Source organism: Nannobrachium achirus (assembly GCF_963921795.1).
Source record: "Nannobrachium achirus genome assembly, chromosome: 14".
NCBI classification, from domain to species: domain Eukaryota; kingdom Metazoa; phylum Chordata; class Actinopteri; order Myctophiformes; family Myctophidae; genus Nannobrachium; species Nannobrachium achirus.
The window spans coordinates 55,224,966-55,243,491 of NC_137821.1; the positions used below are offsets into that span (position 1 = coordinate 55,224,966).

At 42.7% G+C, this 18,526-nt stretch overlaps 1 protein-coding gene across 1 annotated transcript; it reads right to left on the minus strand.

The window, feature by feature from the left end:
• Positions 1-4,179: 4,179 nt before the first annotated feature.
• On the minus strand, positions 4,180-4,452 carry LOC308298254 (small integral membrane protein 12-like; the record flags this gene model as incomplete). Its single annotated transcript, XM_080741815.1, has 1 exon — positions 4,180-4,452. The coding sequence occupies one exon, from the start codon at positions 4,450-4,452 to the stop codon at positions 4,180-4,182; it is 273 nt and encodes a 90-aa protein (XP_080597941.1).
• Positions 4,453-18,526: the final 14,074 nt, after the last annotated feature.

Sequence of the window (18,526 nt, forward strand, 5' to 3'; positions counted from 1 at the left end):
ATCAGATCACAGGCCCCCATGTGGACTGAGTCATCCCCCTGTCCTGTCCAGGCAGTAATCCTTCCAGCAGCGTCCTACATAATGCAGGGTTGTTCCCTTCCTGACACATTGGGGGACCCACGCAGAGTGTGGGGGGCAGCGGAAGCTCAGGGAATATTAATGCTTATAGCCGGGGAGCCACAGGCCCAAAATGTGAGAGGACCTGTGATGTCATGACATACTTTTAATTTAATGTTTTTGCCAGACCCATGAAATGGGTAGGCCTACATAAGCAAATGTCGGTCTGTCCGGGTTTTCTATATAAAGGGTATATATGATGATGACATGATGATGACATGCCTACAAAAGGCATGATGTCATAAATGATGATGACAGACAGGGGGTCTGGCACAACCAGGTTGACCTGGTCTAGTTTCTATTCACTTGGTCATTAAGGTACACAGAATGAGAGGCCTGCTCTGCCGGAAACATTGTGAAAAAAGTCATGGCCATTTATATTCACTGTCCCATCGACGGTGAAACCTTACAGTGAAAATTGATGACTCATCAATTTTCACAGTTTTGAGAAGCCAACATCTAGCCCAAGGAATGTTTTTCATGCAAAACAAAAGCTTGCAAAGGATTCAGAATCATGAAGGACCCCTAGTTTGACCCCTCACATGCTACTTAAAGCAGATTTATTTTTTGTATTCTTTTCCTGTATAGTGAAGTCAATGGGACAGTGAATACAAATGGCAATAACTTTTTTTGCAATGTTTCCGGCAGAGCAGGCCTCTCATTCTGTGTACCTTAATGACCAAGTGAATAGAAGAAACTAAAATAAAAAGTATGTCATGACGTCACAGGTAAAACCCTATTCTTTGAGCTTTTGGGCCTGTGGCTCCCCGACTATTACAAATATTAGGCGCAGTGTAAAGTAACTAAGTACATTTACTCAAGCACTGTCCAGTATTTGTTCAGTACTTTTACTTCTACACTGCTACATCTCAATGGCAAATATTGTACTTTTTGCTCCACTACAAATTTGAAAAAAGGTTACTAGTTACATTTTCGATTTTGATTATTAATATAAAACACACAAGGCGAGACACTACAGGTGAATCGGGTAAAGAAATTAACTAATAGCTACCACAATGAAACCTTTCCAGTTGATTACTTACATCAAGACTAAGAATTTTTGAATTACAAGTTTTCTGAAATTATAGACGGCACCTTCACGTATGAAATGAACATCTACGTATTTGTATTTTGAAGGTTTATTTTATTAGTTTGAAAGAAGACTTTTTATTTTTTTTACATGTTTTCACCACGGCCATGTGAAAATCGATCTACAAAGCTCCTACAGCTCCTACAGATTTTGGACTAAAATCACACAAATTGGATGGCAAATCACAACCTCCGCCCCTGATTTCTCACATGCCCCTCTTCTAGCGCCACCATCAGGCCGATTTTTGCAAAACATATTTTTGAACACTGCTCCTACAGATTTTGCCCTAGAATCACGCAAATTGGATGGCAAATCACAAAAACCTACCTGAACTGCCGGAGACCTGTTCTCGGAAGAACACTGCTTCTAGTTTTTCTTTGATTTCTTTTCCCACTTTTCTTGCTTTTCCTGCTTTTTTCCGCTGCTTTTTTCCTTTCCTACTTTTTTCTGGCTTGGCCACTTTATTGCTGCTTGCAGCTATATTATACCATTGCTTTTTGGCTTAAAGCGAGCCCTCAATTGATTCAAAGGAACAATATTTTCTAGAAAACAGAGGGTAAGGAGTGCATCTATTTGGCTGTAGAGTAAAAATCTCCCACGCTCTTTGGTAGCCAGGTGACAAAATTGATGCAAAAAAAGTTAGACCAAGGCACTCTTGAGGGACAGTTAAAAAGCCTTTATTTTAGGGCTAATGCATGGCAAGAAATATCTTGCGGCACATAATGCCTTCTTCAGGGTGACTAAGCAAAACAGTTGAACAAACATGGCTTTTATAGGAAACAGGATACGACATCACAAGCTCATATACAGGTTGACTGGGAGGCTAAAACCATGCCAGGACAAAATGTAGACTTATACATATCGTCGTTGTCGGGTGGAAACCTTGTATCTCCAAGTTTCAAATTTGTCCGTCCTTTCGCAAAGTAAAGCCCTGCTTCATCATACAAGGCCGTCGCACAAAAGTAGTGAAAACAGCAGATCTACAAGCACACAACGCCTCGCGGTGCGAGGCGTTGTGTGCTTGTAGATCTGCTGTTTTCACTAGTTTAAATCATTTTTAAAATGATAAACTCAAACGAACGGTTTTGGACATAAAAGGTTTTCACCCGACAACGACAATATGAAAACCTACCCAAAACCACTTTAAAACACCAAAAACGAAAACAAGAAATACACAAAAGGACAGTTTGTAGGTACTCAAGAAAGAATCACTTTACAATAACTCAAAATCCCTTAACAGACCGAACAATTATAAAAAAGGTGAATAATCTATTTCCTCATTGAGGCCTGGAAACTCCATAGCTTTAAGTTTAAAAATCCAAAAGGTTTCCCTTTGTAAGAGGTGTTTTAGTCTATACCCACCCCTCCGGGAATTGAGGACCACCTCAATAGCCATCACCTTAAGGGCATTAGGGCTGACATGACCAGCCAGTATGTAATGTTTTGCCATAGCCCATAGGGTACTTCTCATTACCCGTCCTAATAGCATAGACATGTTCAGAAACCCTGTCCCTCAGTCTTCGTTTGGTTCGACCTACATAAAAACATCCACATTCACATTCCAACCTGTATCTGTATGCCACATAAGTTGTGTTACAACAAACGTATTAATGTAATACGTGCCTAGCCCATGAGTGTCCTTAAACAAGATACACGTTACTCTTACAAAGTAACAATTTTATCATAGATCAATACAGGGGAAGGAAATCACAAATAAGGCAGCATTCAGTGAGATACAAGGAACAATATAATATAACGGCACTATATATTCATCTATCCTTGCTCATCTATTATGTTCACACACCCAAAGACACATTACTATCTTTAAGAGAGCACAAAAAAATATTCAAGAAGGTTGTGATTCAGAGCCTTAGGCCTATGTCTTCTTAGACATATTTATTCCTAAACCAATTTATTCCTAAGCCAACACAACAGTAATATTATTGTGGGCTCGCCTGAAAGGCGATAACACCATGTTATCTTCATTATTTATAGACAGTAGACAGTACAAAGGCAGGGCCCTTAGCCAATGAGGTGCAATTGAGGTGTGGAAAATCTGGGAGTGGTGTTAGCTGGAGTATTGGTTGAGCTTCACATGACAATTAGCACGCTGTAGAATACAGTCACGAGCGAGCCCACACTGTTTTGGAGGGACAGTATCTCTAGTTAAAAATGATCCCCTTTTAGTCTACAAGCGAGTGACTAAATTATACCATAGCAAATATCACAGTACTCACACAGCACTGACAGCTGTTCTGTATGTCAAAGGTGGGGATAAACAGTCAACTTCATCCAGACATGCAATCAAATTGGAAAGTCAGGCTCATATACCGTAGCTCTGTATGACACTTGTTATAGGTATATTGATTGATACAATAGGGTGGAAAAGATCTGTGAATCCTTAACTTATTGCAAAGACGCTTCCACTCATTCAAATGGCCTAGTACATACTCAATTACCCACCATCCCCTATGGCTTCCAGATAAATGCAGTGGCGGCTCCAGAGAATTGGGACTGGGGGGGCTATGGGGGAGATGGCTTTTATATTTTATTTACAAGCCCCCTCAGCGTTTTGCCATAGCAATGTGTTTTCCTCAGCGTTTTGCCATAGCAATGTGTGTGTAGCCATATTACATCACCAATTACATCCTAGACTTATATCCTAGTCTTTTTCCTCAGCGTTTTGCCATAGCAATGTGTTTTCCTCAGCGTTTTGCCATAGCAATGTGTGTGTGTGTGTGTGTGTAGCCTGTATCACATCACCAATTACCAATTGAAGACGTTATGCAAGCACGACCACCGCTCACTTCACATTGGGTGTGATTTTTGAATTCAGCGCACAAAAATAAATTGTGCGCAAATTTTCACGCTTTCTGCCGGAAGTGAACACCTTTTTCACATATTTCTCCCACTACATCATCCGTTCAAGCGCCAGGCGCGACAAAAGCGAGAGTCTCTCACCCCATGAAGGGCTAGCTTTCTTCGGGTCGGTTCCTGTTCAGAGCCGCTCTCGGAGTGAACTCCCGTTTGTCTTTGAGGCTAAGGACCTGCGAGCTGTCCGTCCCTGCTTGTTCCTGCAGCTTCCTCTCCAGCCTCAGTTCCTGGATACTCCTCTCCTCTCGCGGTTCAGGGGTCCCCCTCATGGACCGCTCCAGGTGGTATCCCACCGCTCCAACCACCAGGGCCACAGGAAAGGTGACATAGGAGGCGTATGTCCGCATGGCTGTCCATACCACAGGCCACATGTTTTATTCTATGTGTTCTAAGCTATGAAATCTATGTTCTAGATCTATACGTTCTGTGTTCTAGATCTATACCTTCTATGTGGTTTGATATTTCTATGAATTCTGAATTCTGAATGAATGATTTTGTCTGGAGGGCAAAATTGGCATGTGAAGCTTGACCAATCCTCAATTGGTCAAGCATGCAGGGGACATGTACGGGATAGACAAAATTGACCAACCAGATGTGGGGACATGTACGGGACAGACAAAGCCACACCTTGGAAGCGGCTTTCACGGCTTCAAAAACACAATGTTTCTGATCATAGATTATTACAATAATTGATTAACCACAGTAAAAAAAAAGATTTTAATAGGCAGTGAGCCAATGACATCACCGTCAGTTTAGGTCACAACAGAGCCATTTAAGGAGAGTTGCTCCCTTCACTTCAATGGGAAAGTCTTCTATGGCACTGTTACCCAAACGGTGGGTCGAGACCCATTTGTGGGTCACAGACATATTTTTGCCAGACCCATGAAATGGGTAGGCCTACATAAGCAAATGTCGGTCTGTCTGTCCGGGTTTTCTATATAAAGGGTATATATGATGATGACATGATGATGACATGCCTACAAAAGGCATGATGTCATAAATGATGATGACAGACAGGGGGTCTGGCACAACCAGGTTGACCTGGTCTAGTTTATGGGTCCCTTCATTTTTTTGTCTCCTACATTTTGTCAGTGTGGACGCCCCACAGGGCAACCACAGGGTTCAATATTTTTGAAGCGGTGAAAACCGCTTCCAATGAATGGCTTTGTGTGTATCACGCCCATATATGGTCATTTCAGTCCAGAATGAACAGGCTTTTTCAAAAACAGAATGTCCGTTTAATTACCATATATGGTGATCTCAGTCCAGAATGAACAGGGTTTTTCAAAAACACAAAGTATGTTACCTTATGTCCATATATGGTCACTCCAGGCCAGAATGAACAGATTTTTCCTGTCCCGTACGTGTAAAATATCAGTCCAGAATGAATAGGCTTTTTCAAAAAGCAAAATGTCGATGTCCCTCCCGGTTAGATGAATGGATACTTTGAGGATTGGTCAAGCTTCACATGATAATTTGGCCTTCAGGGTTTAAAAAATGTAGTAAGCTACAAATACATTCAGAATAGAGGTTTTGTCTGTCCACCGCTTCACTTCGAACCGAGGTTTGATTTTTTTAACCAACACTCAGATGTAAATGGTGTTCAATAGCCCTGATTTATGCCAAAACATCTAAAACCTCAAAAATGGAGTTAAGAGGTTTTGGCCAGACATGACGATATGTATTTTTTAAGTGAACATTTGTAACTCATGTTTTGCTTCTGGGAACATGGGACATGAAAAAGTGTGAGCACCACTGACATAGAAAGATTTGAAATGTTCAAAGACTTGGGGGGCCCGCAGTGAATCCTTGTACCCAGGGCCCAGAATTTGGTGCGACACCCCTGAATAGGCAGATGTACCAGTTCGCAATGTAGAATGTAGTGATGAGCTTGTATCTAAAACAATGTTCTAAATCCTAAATGTGTTCCCAAAAACTTAACTTGCTATCTAAAATGACACTGATGATGCTTTCCCGGTTTTAATGGTCTAAGGAAGCCCTATTTCAAAAACAGTGAAAATAGCCAGTCTACAAAACATCTCATTGAAACATCCTTTACTGCTGTGAAAGTTCTAAAGCAAGTTCAATTTACCCCGCTTTCCCAAAGTTATGGTTTCTGGCATGAATGAAATAACTCTGCATATCATGGGTGCACATCTATCAAACTGTGAAAACCATCAGTGCACTAGAGATGGGATTTAATGCTCTATGAAGTGAGCCGGATCTCTAAGATCCGTTCCTTTCAAAGAGCTGTTCAAAAGACTGGCTCATTTACTGGTTACTTTGTAGATTTTGATTATGATTGCAAATCACTTCAACCCTAGCCTAGTTCCAGACCCTGAATCGCTAGCCACACCCCTTTACATTTTTGTTTGGTGATTCAGGGTCTAGAATCGCTCTCATTGAAGAGGCCTTCCTCGCTCGAAAATCCGTACGGCGAATCAGCGTCGTGAATCAGCGTCTTGTGATCAGCGTGGGTGGGGGTTTCCCAGAACTCATGTGAGTTTCAAGTAAACCAGTGGTGCCGCCGCCGCCGTACCATACCGCGCATCGCGTCGCGGTAAAATGCGGTAAATTGCGGTAAAATGTGATCGTATCGATCTCGCTATGAAACACCAGTGGCATGTTATGTTGTGTTTGATTACTAGTTCGTAGTGCTCTTATTCTGCCTGTTTCTTTGGTTAGCAAGAAGCACTAGCAAGCAACAGGCCACTAGCCAGCCACACATAACAACACTACGTTATGTGTTGGTCAGACGGTGAACCAATCGCAGAAGACTGCCTGTTTGGCAACGCCCATCCCAGCTATCGCCCTGGGCGGGAGCGACCTCAGACGGAATAATGAAGTGAAACGAAATGTCAGGCTACTTCAACCCATACATTTTGGCCATAGGATACATTTCTGCCATTTGAAAATAGCAGATCTACAAGCTCACAATGAGCTTGTAGATCTGCTATTTTCAAATGATTTTTCTACATTCATTGGAAAACTTGTGAAATGGGACATTCTGCATAATGAGTACTTTCTACTATTGGTACTTTAAATACATTTTGATGCCAATACTTTTGTACTTTTACTCAAGAAGGCCTTCTACATTTTAATGTCGAACTTCTACTTGTGGCAGAGTATTTCTACATTGCAGTATTGATACTTTTAGTTAAGTAAATAATTTGAGTACTTTTCCCACCACAAGGAACGGCTCCCTACTGAGAACCGGATCCCATCGTTCATTTCAAAGAGCCGTTCAAAAGACTCGATTTGTTCGCGAACGTCCCATCTCAGTGCACATGAGGACACATTATATTGAGGGTGGGGGAAAAGAAACATTCTGAAGTAGGCTACAAGAAACACAACTTCACAGATATTTTGAACCCAGTCAGCTCTTTGAACGTTGATGTGCTCATTGCCTTCTATCTGTCAGTTCCAGGCACGTGCACACATAGACTTCAAAGGGGGCTGGAGCCCCTGCCCTTTTATCTGTCTGTCTGTGAAGAAAAAGTGCCCTATCCAGACCATGAATGTAGTTTTTACTATGGTGTAAGAAATGCAAATACCCTCTTTCCATGCCATACCTGAAGGCAACATTCAAGAGAATTACCTTGTCCAAATTCTCCTGAACTTGAATGCAGAATCTTATGTTGAAAGAATTGCTCTCTCTGTGTAGAAATTCATGCTGTTAAGCCACATCTCCATTATTGACTTGATTATTCTTAGTTCAGTGAGGTATCAAGCACCGAAAACAGTCGCGTTGCGACGCGTTGTGAGCTTGGAGGTCTGCTATTTTCTATATTTTCACCAAAAGGCCCTTTTAGAAATGTCAGCCCCTGCCACTCTAACATTCTCTGCACGTCCTTGATCAGTTCCCACCAGCCGAGACCTTTAAAACACAAAGAGTTATCAGAGCCATGAGGCAGAGGAGTCACCTTCTTCACCCCAACTACACGTATAGAGCGGTAGCTTTCAACCCTTTTCATATTAAGGTCCATTATCTAGACCCAAGACTTAGGATATGTTATTATCGTTGGATACGACCCCCGACCCCCCCCACCCCTATTTTTGGACCACAACGCTTACCGGTATCTGACACAATTTTAGATGACTCAATGTTATTTTCCATAGATAAATTACTTCTGTGGAACCGTGGGATGAGCGAGTCACGTCATGATGACTTTGTTGCTCTATTGAGAGGATGGGAGAGATAACAGATAACAATTCTTACCTTCCCCAATTGTGTAGGCTTATTGTAAAAAAAAAAAAAAAAGATGTTAAACGACAATTTAACTCTATAGCGTAAAATGAAACCATTTGGTTAACATGTTTCACAATGGCCGGGTGACACAGCGACACGGCCAAAACAGCTAATTAAGGCTATCAGATTATCATAATTTTTTGATGTCATGTACCCCCATGTTAAATTACCCAATCAAATTAATTTATTGTAGTTACTGCACTGAAAGTAGTACTTTCTGTACAGTAACTGCACTACATTAATTTGATTGGGTAATATGGGGGGAGGGGCGGAGTTGAGCGGCGAGCATTATCTTGTGAAACAACCCCAACATAACTGTGCGAGGAGGAGAAAATGCGACAATTGATAAACCAAATTTTAAAACAAGCAGTTCTAGGGGTAAACATTTTATAGAATCTGTTATAGAATCCACCCTAACTGCATACAAAGTACAAGTCGCGGCACCGAGTGCCGCGCTGCGAGCTCGTAGATCTGCTATTTTTGAAAAATCGTGAAAATTTGAATTTTGACCCGATTCTATAAGTGTCTTTTGAATCCTTCTAAGGTTTTTTTGAAAAACCTATGTTTCTATGTCAGCAATGTGGCCGGCCATCGTCAAAGAAAAGGTCCTTTTCACTTAACTGGAGCTCAGTTAGTCTGTTCTTGAGGGACTACTATGTCAGTGGTTCTCAAACCTTTTCAAGTGAAGGACCCCCAAAATGATATGTATTTGGCTACGGACCCGCATCTCAAAATATCTAGTTCCAGGGACCACCCAGAAGCAACATTTTTGTTACAAACGTTCGCTTTGAAATAAAAGATTTGCACACATTTTCACAACTTTTTCCAAAAATAGCAGATCTACAAGCTCGCAGCGCGGCACTCGGTGCCGCGCTGTGAGCTTGTAGATCTGCTATTTTTCACTGGTTAAAGCATTCAATAATTCTAGGCCTAAATGGGTTAACCAGGATGGGAATTGAGGACACAGGGCCCAGGCTTGTCCTAGGGGTATAGAGTCATGATTGGTCATTAGCCTGGCGGCCTTGATCCAGCAGATATGCCTTGTTAGGAGCTTGGCTCATATTTTGTACATATTTTGGGAGTGTGACTGAGTTACTAGGGCCGAAGGTGGAGGGCCTTTGTTATTTTTATACTTTAACTATTGAAAAATAGCATATTCGTGGCACTCGGTGCCACGCTGCAAGCTTGTAGATCTGCTATTTTTTAAAAGTCGTGAAAATGCATGCAAATCTTAGCCTGATCTCAGACTCAGCTCACGCAGTAGTCTGAAACTGTGCCTATTCTGAGCGGTTTACGGACGAGGGACTTTTTTGCGAGCGTGCACGCATGTAATCAACATTAACAGCTTGGTGAAATCAACGCGCCCGCGCGCGCGTGTGTGTGTGTGTGTGCCTTCCTCAGCCTGCCTGTGTGTGTAAACTTCGTTTGAATCGTTTCAACTGCTGCGCGGATTGGATATTCGTTAGACCCACCCCCACCTCCCGCGCTCATTGGAGCAGCCGAAAATAAATCCCGATTCATGTACTCAGATCCAAACCAGAGAAAGAGTCCACTCTGAGAGTGGGCGGGGTCTATGGTCTGGAAGCAGGCTATGAAAATCTTTGAATATATGTATTTTATAAGCAAACATTTGTAACTCAAATGTTCAAATCATTTTGGGGGTCCTCCACATGAAAATGTTTGAGCACCACTGACATAGAAAGATAGTTTTCTTAAAAAAAAAAAAAAAAAACCTTTGAAATATTCAAAGCACAAAATGTTCAAGATTTTTCAAAAATAGCAGTTCTACAAGCTGTATCTACTGTGAGCTTGTATGTATAGGCTTTACCTCCTCCCGGTGGGGGCTCCTCACTGGCAGGTGAGTCATGTCTCAAGACAGACTCAGAGCTCTGTGACTGATTCCAAGGATACAAGCACTCAGTGACATCACACTGAAACGTGTGTGAGGGAGAAATGAGAGAGAGAGAAAGAGAGAGAGAGAGAGAGAGAGAGAGAGAGAGAGAGAGAGAGAGAGAGAGAGAGAGAGATAAAGAGAAAGAGAGAGAGAGAGAGAGAGAGCGCTACACCCATACCAATTAAGCAGGGTGATGTAACAGCTCTGTTACCCATAGTGCTTTGCCATAAAGATGAATGAAGGAATCCACGTTGGAGGGTGTCAATGGACACACACATACACACACGCACATCCGCCCGCCCACCCAAGCACACATGCTCACAGATACTGCGTGCACGTGCACACCGACACAGAGGCGTCAATTGGGTATGGCAAGGTACAGTATGTCCAGGGGGGGCAAATCTAAGTGTACTTCTTAAAATACATTCACGAATGTCTCTGTGACTATCTGCGTTGATTATTCTGTTATTACACTACTTTAAGCTAACTACAATGCAAATTATGACACAATTATTGCTTTCACCAGAGTACTAGTAAGACACGCCAATTCTTGGCCATCTGGCCAGTGATGTATATGGGACAGTGACATATGAATATCCAAGGTTAGATTTTTGATGAGGTGATGTCACGTGACATCACTTCCTGTACTGACTGAAAGACGGACAAGTTCACTTCCTGTACTGACGGACAAGCTATGACCTTTCTCATGGTATACTGCGACCTTCGGTCGCAATTGTATTCTCCATAACACTTGTATCCCCCCTATCTTGACAAACGGTTTATTTCCAGGTTCAGTGGGGTCAGCACAGGTGCGATGTACTATTGTTAATTAGCAGGAGCGGCAATTTGTTTCAAGTGTGGCAGTCAGTTGTTAATACTATCCACTCTAGTAATCATCATGCCTGTTGCTAAGGTATGTCTTACACGTGCGCCTTGCAAGACACCAGTCATGTTGCCATACCTTAGCTTTTGCTGAACTGACGCCACTGCAACGCCACGCACATAAGCCTCACCTATTGTGTTGTAATTCATATAGTTCATAAGTGGACCGACTGTCCACACACAAGCAGGCAACGCCACATCTGCAAGGCGGGGACGGAGAGCTTCCCTCAGCTTGTTGCTCCAAAGCATCCCTGGAAAACAAGACAGATTGAGAATGTGAACGAAACGAAACAGAGAGAGAGAGAGAGAGAGAGAGAGAGAGAGAGAGAGAGAGAGAGAGAGAGAGAGAAGAGAGAGAGAGAGAAAGAGAGAGAGAGAGAGAGAGAGAGAGAGAGAGAGAGAGGAGACTAGGGGTGTAACCATATCGTCGTTGTCGGGTGGAAACCTTGTATGTCCAAAACCGTTAGTTTTGCATTTATCATTTTAAAAATGATTTAAACTAGTGAAAACTGCCGATCTACCGCGAGGCGTTGTGTGCTTGTAGATCTGCTGTTTTCATTACTTTTGTGCGACAGCCTTGTATGATGAAGCAGGGCTTTACTGTGCGAAAGAACGTACAAATTTGAAACTTGGAGATACAAGGTTTCCACCCGACAACGACGATATAGTAACTGAATCAAAAAATGAAAAAAAAAAAGATTTTAATTTGCAATGATCTACTATATTGTTTGCAAAAGCAAAATATCGTACCGTTTTGGTTTGTATCGTATCGTTTTAAAATGTAGTAATCGGTATCGAATCGTTTTGCAATGCAAATAATTGATTGTATGGAAACTAAGTATTTGTGCCTTGTATTTAGCAATTAAGAAGGAAAATGAAAAAGAAGGTTCTAATTACCTTTCCATTCCATATAGCTACTCTTGGTCTATCGATAAATGTGTGTAATCTCTGTGTTCATGTCAAGGTGGGTTTGTCCATACCGGTATGTGTTGAAATATAATGTCCATGTATTTGCTAGATAATCACAGAGTTTACTTCCATAATAATAGATTTTTACACGTTTTATACAGATTTGATTTCTTTGCTAAATAGTTACTATATCGATTTTAAATCATTGAATCGTATCGTATCATCATGAATGAACAAATATCGTCCATGTATCTTATTGTTAACCATGTATCGTGTGATGTGTATCGATTCTAGGGATGGAGCCCTAAACAAGGGTAGCTCGATAACCCGATAACAGATTTATTGAGTACCCGGTATCAATAAGCTTTGGGCTTATCAAGCTTGTTATCGAGCATAGCGTCCCATGATGTCATGTTTAAACAATCAAGACAAGAGGTGACCAAGAAATTATTACAGTACTATCCATAATATGAAGCCATTTAACACTTATTGCACACTAATGAATGATTGTTTTAATGAAATGTAATGATATTTGTTACTTTCGTCAATTGTCATCTTCATAGGTGGTGGTCAGCCACAAACTCACAGTCGCAAATAAATCACCAATAAAAAAAAGTTACTAGTTATGTTCTGAATTTGTTGTCTCATATCCTTCCACCAAATATTAGAAAACACTCAATAGTGGGCTCGATAAAAGCCCGGCTCAATAAGCAGGATCGATAAGGTGCTCATTATCAATAACAAATTTACGAGCTCCATCCCTAATCGTATCGCTGTTAAAATGTATCGTTACACCCCTAAGGGAGACTGAGGGTGGGTGGGGAGGGAGGAGAGAGAGAGAGAAGGGGGAGTGCGGAGTGCGTGGGCAGGCTGGCTGGCTGGCTCGGGAGTTTCCTGCACAAAAGGACTGATGATGTGTTAGAGCTGGAGTCGGTGCTGAGGAGAGAGAGAGCCGTGAGAGGAATGTATAAGTTCTCTACGCCACAAGGGTCATGCAGTTTACAACCACTTATAACACCCCTCTTGCAGGGGTGTCGCACCAAAAGGATTCACTCCGTGATTTTGTGCTTTAGCTACTGAAAAAATAGCAGATCTACAAGCTCGCAGCGCGGCACCGAGTGCCGCGCTGCGAGCTTGTAGATCTGCTATTTTTGGGAAACAATCGCGAACATTTTGAGCAAGACTTTGAAGGTTTTGTGATACGTTTCTATGTCAGTGGTGCTCAAACTTTTTCATGTCAAGGACCCCCAAATTGTTCTTTATTTGGCCACGGACCCCCGTCTCAAAATATTTATTTCCGGGATCCCCCAGAAGCAAAATTTGAGTTACAAATGTTTGCTTAAAAAAAAATAGATTCAACGATTTGCACACATTTTCACAACTTTTCAAAAATATAGATCTACAAGCTCGCAGCACGGCACTTGGTGCCACGCTGTGAGCTTATATATCTGCTATTTTTCAATAGCTAAAGTATAAAATCCACCTTGGGCCCCCTTGTGACGCCCCTGATAACACCCCTCTCGTCTCCTTTCCCAAACAGGGCGCCTGGTGGAGGGGAAAGGAACCGTTTGGAACGTGCTGTTCCTTCCAGGTGCTTCTAGGTCCACCTATAGGGAAACTCCCCCTGGCAACGTTTGTTGGCTTGGACTCCTTGTGCATAGAAAGAAGCAGGTGGGCAGAGGGAGTGTAGCGCCCAGGATTACATTAGACCAGGGGTCTTTAACGTTTTCAGGCCAAAGACCCCTTAGTTGAGAGAGAGAGATGAAGCAGGGACCCCACAAACTTTTCATAGATTCCATATAGTTTCATTATTTGACAGCACTATCCTCAGTATATTTTGGATTCATGTCAATTTCAGATATTTAACCACTTGAACCGTCGATACTTAATAAACTTGACCTTTCACTCTGTACTTAGTCTGCTCCTTTTCCCCTCTGCACCAAACCTCTTCCAAAAATAGCTGATCTATACAAGCTCACAACGCCTCACAGCGTGAGGCGTTGTGAGCTTGTAGATCGGCTATTTTTGGCTACAGTTCTCAGAATATGGACACTATAGGGTTCAAGTGGTTGATAAAAAAATGTTTCTATCACACACAGATTTGGGGGATCCCCCTGGTACACTGTAACACTGAGCTACAATACCAAGTAGCCTACACGCACGTGCATTTGACAGGCATACCGTATACTGTAGGTGTATTATTGCTTTGAACGCAATTCAGAGCGAGTTGGGAAGCCAACCAACAACCTGACGTGTCACATCGTTGCGGCCATGAGCTGCTCGTTGTCAACCCGTTGTCGCCTCGTGCTGCTGGCTCGTTGTATAGTGCTGCAATTTATAAATAGCTGAAGGGAAATATCTGGACGGCGATCTACTACTACTCTTGTACGTATGCCCCGTTGTGTCCGTGCGTGAGTCATTTAAGTGGTGCTGGTGGCGTTTGTTGTTGTTGGTGTGTGTGTGTGCGTGTGCGTGTGTGTGTGTGTGTGTGCGTGTGCGTGTGTGCGTGTGCGCGTGTGCGTGTGCTTGTGTGTGTGTGTGTGTGTGTGTGTGTGTGTATAGAGTGAGAGAGAGTGTGTAGAGAGAGAGAGAGAGAGTGTAGAGTGAGAGAGAGAGAGAGAGAGAGAGAGAGAGAGAGAGAGATACGTAGAAATTCCTATAGTATTAGGTATGACTCAGAAATATCACTGGCTCAGTGGCTCAATAAAAAGAAATGGAAAAAAAGAAAAAAAAAGAAAAGAAAATGGGGGTGTCCATATCATAACCCCTTGTGGGATTTTCTCCCCGCAAATCATACTACGGCATCACACAAAAGTAGCAGATCAGATATGCAAGCTTTGAGCTTGTAGATATCGTCGGTGTCGGGCGGAAACCTCGTATCTCCAAGTTTCAAATTTGTACGTTCTTTCGCAAAGTAAAGCCCTGCTTCATCATAGAAGGCCGTCACACAAAAGTAGTGAAAACAGCAGATCTACAAGCACACAACGCCTCGCGGTGCGAGGCGTTCTGTGCTTGTAGATCGGCTGTTTTCACTAGTTTAAATCGTTTTTTAAATGATAAATGCAAAACGAACGGTTTTGGACATACAAGGTTTCCACCCGACCACGACGATATGCTACTTTTGTAAATTTTTTGTACACTTGAATCCTGAAAAGTACGAGTTTTGGTCCACCCCACACAAACGATAATGCTACAATTCTCGAACTTTAGAATGTCTAGGGGCCCCTTTTTATGAGAGTGTAAGCCTATAGTAGTCTATAGGCCAGTGGTTCTCAACCTGTGGGTCGGTCCCCAAATTATGTTGGGGGGTCCCCAGAAGCAACATTGTTTTCTAACTCAACAGTAAACAAACAAAGTGTATGGAGGGTAACTGCACATTTCTAAAGTGACAATTCATAGACTTTATAATACATCATAAAATGACAAATTAATCATTGGCCAAATGGTCAAATATTGTTATAATAGCAGATCTACATGCTCACAACGCCTCGCATAGAACCATGTTAAACAACATGAATGCCTCAAGTCTTAGTGCTCGTCAGGGTGGGCGGTCATCCTTCTGGGGGGTCCCTGGAACAAAATATTTCGAGATGGGGGTCCGCGGCCAAATACATATCATTTTGAGTGTCCTTGACGCGACAAAGTTTGAGAACCACTTATGTAGCAACATTTTTTTTCAGAAAACTGTTAGGATTTAAAAGACGTTTTTAGAATCGGACCATCGGCTTTCAAACTGATATGTATTTGGACGCGGACCCCCATCTCAAGATATTTAGTTCGGGGAAATGTTCACTCTGAATTGGGTCTTGCCTCATGTTAGATGCAGAATAGATACACGCTGACAGGGACGTGCAGAGAATGTTAGAGAGGCAGGGGCTGACATTTCTAAAAGGGCCTTTTGGTGAAAATATCGACGCGTTGTGAGCTTGGAGGTCGGCTATTTTCAGTACTTGATACCACACTAAACTAAGCATACAAAAGGCAATACTGGAGATGTGGCATAACGGCATGGATTTCTACACAGTGAGGGCAATTCTTTTAACTCATTGATTGCCATTTTCAAAATGGCCGCCAAGTTCCTCACTGCCACGTTCCTACATTTCTAGTGCACAGATCAATTTTTAGTGCACGGATCGTGCACGCCCATGCCTAGATAGACGCCCATGCCTAGATAGACCGAAATCCGTTCAGGCATTCATGAGATAGAAGCCTTCAAAGTCAGACAAAACAAACATTTTGCCATTTTGAAAGATGTGTTTGTTATGGGGCTAAACATGCAATTTCGCGATTGCGATCATGCCTAATACATTTTAGGCATTTTTGGATTTCTTCTTTTTTCAAAATGGCTGCCAACTCGGGAAACTCGGGCCTTGGCAATCAATGAGTCATAAGATGATACATTCAAGTTAGTCTGGGATCCCTTCACTTTTCGGGGATTGATCCGTTCGGGAGTGGAAACCACTCTACCTCATGTTGTAGTACTCAATTTGGCCGGAAAGATCAAACCGGATTCAGTTTAAGGACATACCTTTAGGGCCTACCTAATAAACCCCTTGATGCGGAGTAGTATTGATTTTGAAAAATGCGTTTGGTATATGCATCTTTTAGTCTACTATATACGGTAGGCTACTCAAGCATTTTAATAGGGATTGGGGAAACAAACGGGGGGAACCAAATCAAAGCGACGCCGCTTCTTCTGCTTGTGGTTTCAGCCTAGACCGGATCAAACGGCCCATTGTAAACGAACACCAGGCTTTCCCCCAGAAAGCCTGGTGACGCAAGGTTACATTCAAGTTCAGGAGAGTTTGAACAAGGCAATTCTCTTGAATGCTGCCATCAGGTATGGCATGGAAAGAGGACATTTCCATTTCTTTCACCATAGTAAAAAACTGCATTCATGGATCTGGAGAGGGCACTTTTTTACAGACTGTTAAAAGGGCAGGGGCTCAAGCCCCCTTGCATGTCTATGTGTGCACGTGCCTGTAACACGCTGATATGACTGGAGGAGCAGTGGGGACTTCACCAGTGACGTCAGACCGGTGGGGGGGGGGGGGGGGGGGGAGTAGAAAACGAGGGGGGCCAGCGGACCAATGAGGACGCGAGAGAGGAGAGCGCTGAGAGCAGGAGAGAGGCTGCTAATAACCATGCCAACCGAGGCATATAGCAGCGTGCTTAGCTGATGCTGCAACCGCTATATAGAACCGAGGGGATATGAAGAGACGTACAAACAACCGAAAAACAAAAGCTAAATAAAGGCATTGAAAGGGACATTTAAGCACGGAAGAGGAGAAGAAAGGTATTTCCATCCCCCCCTTTTTTTTCTTTCTTTCCCTTCACGCCGATAGGAAGGAGTGAGACCAGATAAGGAGCCGGCAATGTTCTCTATCCCCTCTCTCTCTCTCTCTCTCTCTCTCTCTCTCTCTCTCTCTCTCTCTCTCTCTCTCTCTCTCTCTCTCTCAGGGGCGTCAATTGGGTATGGCAGGGGTATGCAGCTGCCATACCCTGGGTCCAGGGGGGGGAGAATACAGGTTACCGGTACTTAAAAATATAAATCCATGAATGTCTCTTTGTCTATCTGTGCTGGTTATTATGTTGTTAAATGACAGTAAAATAACTACAAATGCAGAATTTAACAAGGTGTTATAATTATATTCTCCACACTTTTATTCTCCCCATCTTGACAGAATGGTATATATTCCCAGGTTCCGCAGGTCAGCTGCACAGGTGCAATGCATCATTGTTAATTGTGGCACGTTTACTATATTATGCCAAGTTTAGCCGCACTTGAACAGCTGTTCCAGACGGCCATATCCAGCCCAAGAAACCATAGAAATTCTTTGGGGAAAAAAATGGAACTTCTTCTCATTCATAGCCAAGCCACGAGTTTCCCGAGTTATTTCAGTACCCCCAGACTGCCACAGCCCGAGTTTCCCGAGTTGGCAGCCATTTTGAAAAAAAAAATAAAAAAATAAAAAAAATCCAAAAATGCCTAAAATGTATTAGGCATGATCGCAATCGCGAAATTGTTTAGGCCCATAACAAACATATCTTTCAAAATGGCAGCCATGTTTGTTTGTTTTGTTTGACTTTGAAGGCTTCTATCTCATGAATGCCTGAACGGATTTCCAAGCGGATTCTTTTTTGTTTGAAAGCTGTGAAAAAGTACTACACATATGGTGCATGATCTAGGCATGGGCGTGCACGATCCGTGCACTAAAAATTGATCCGTGCACTAAAAATTGATCCGTGCACTAGAAATTTAGGAACGTGGCAGTGAGGAACGTGGCAGTGAGGAACTCGGCGGCCATTTTGAAAAAGCAGTGAATGAGTTAAAATAAATGTGTCATTCCGTTGCTAAGGTATGGCAACATTCGCGCGCGTGCAAGACACCAGTCATGTTACCATACCTTACCTTTTTCTTAACTGACTCCACTGCTCCCCCCCCCCCTCTCTCTCTCTCTCTCTCTCTCTCTCTCTCTCTCTCTCTCTCTCTCTCTCTCTCTCTCTCTGC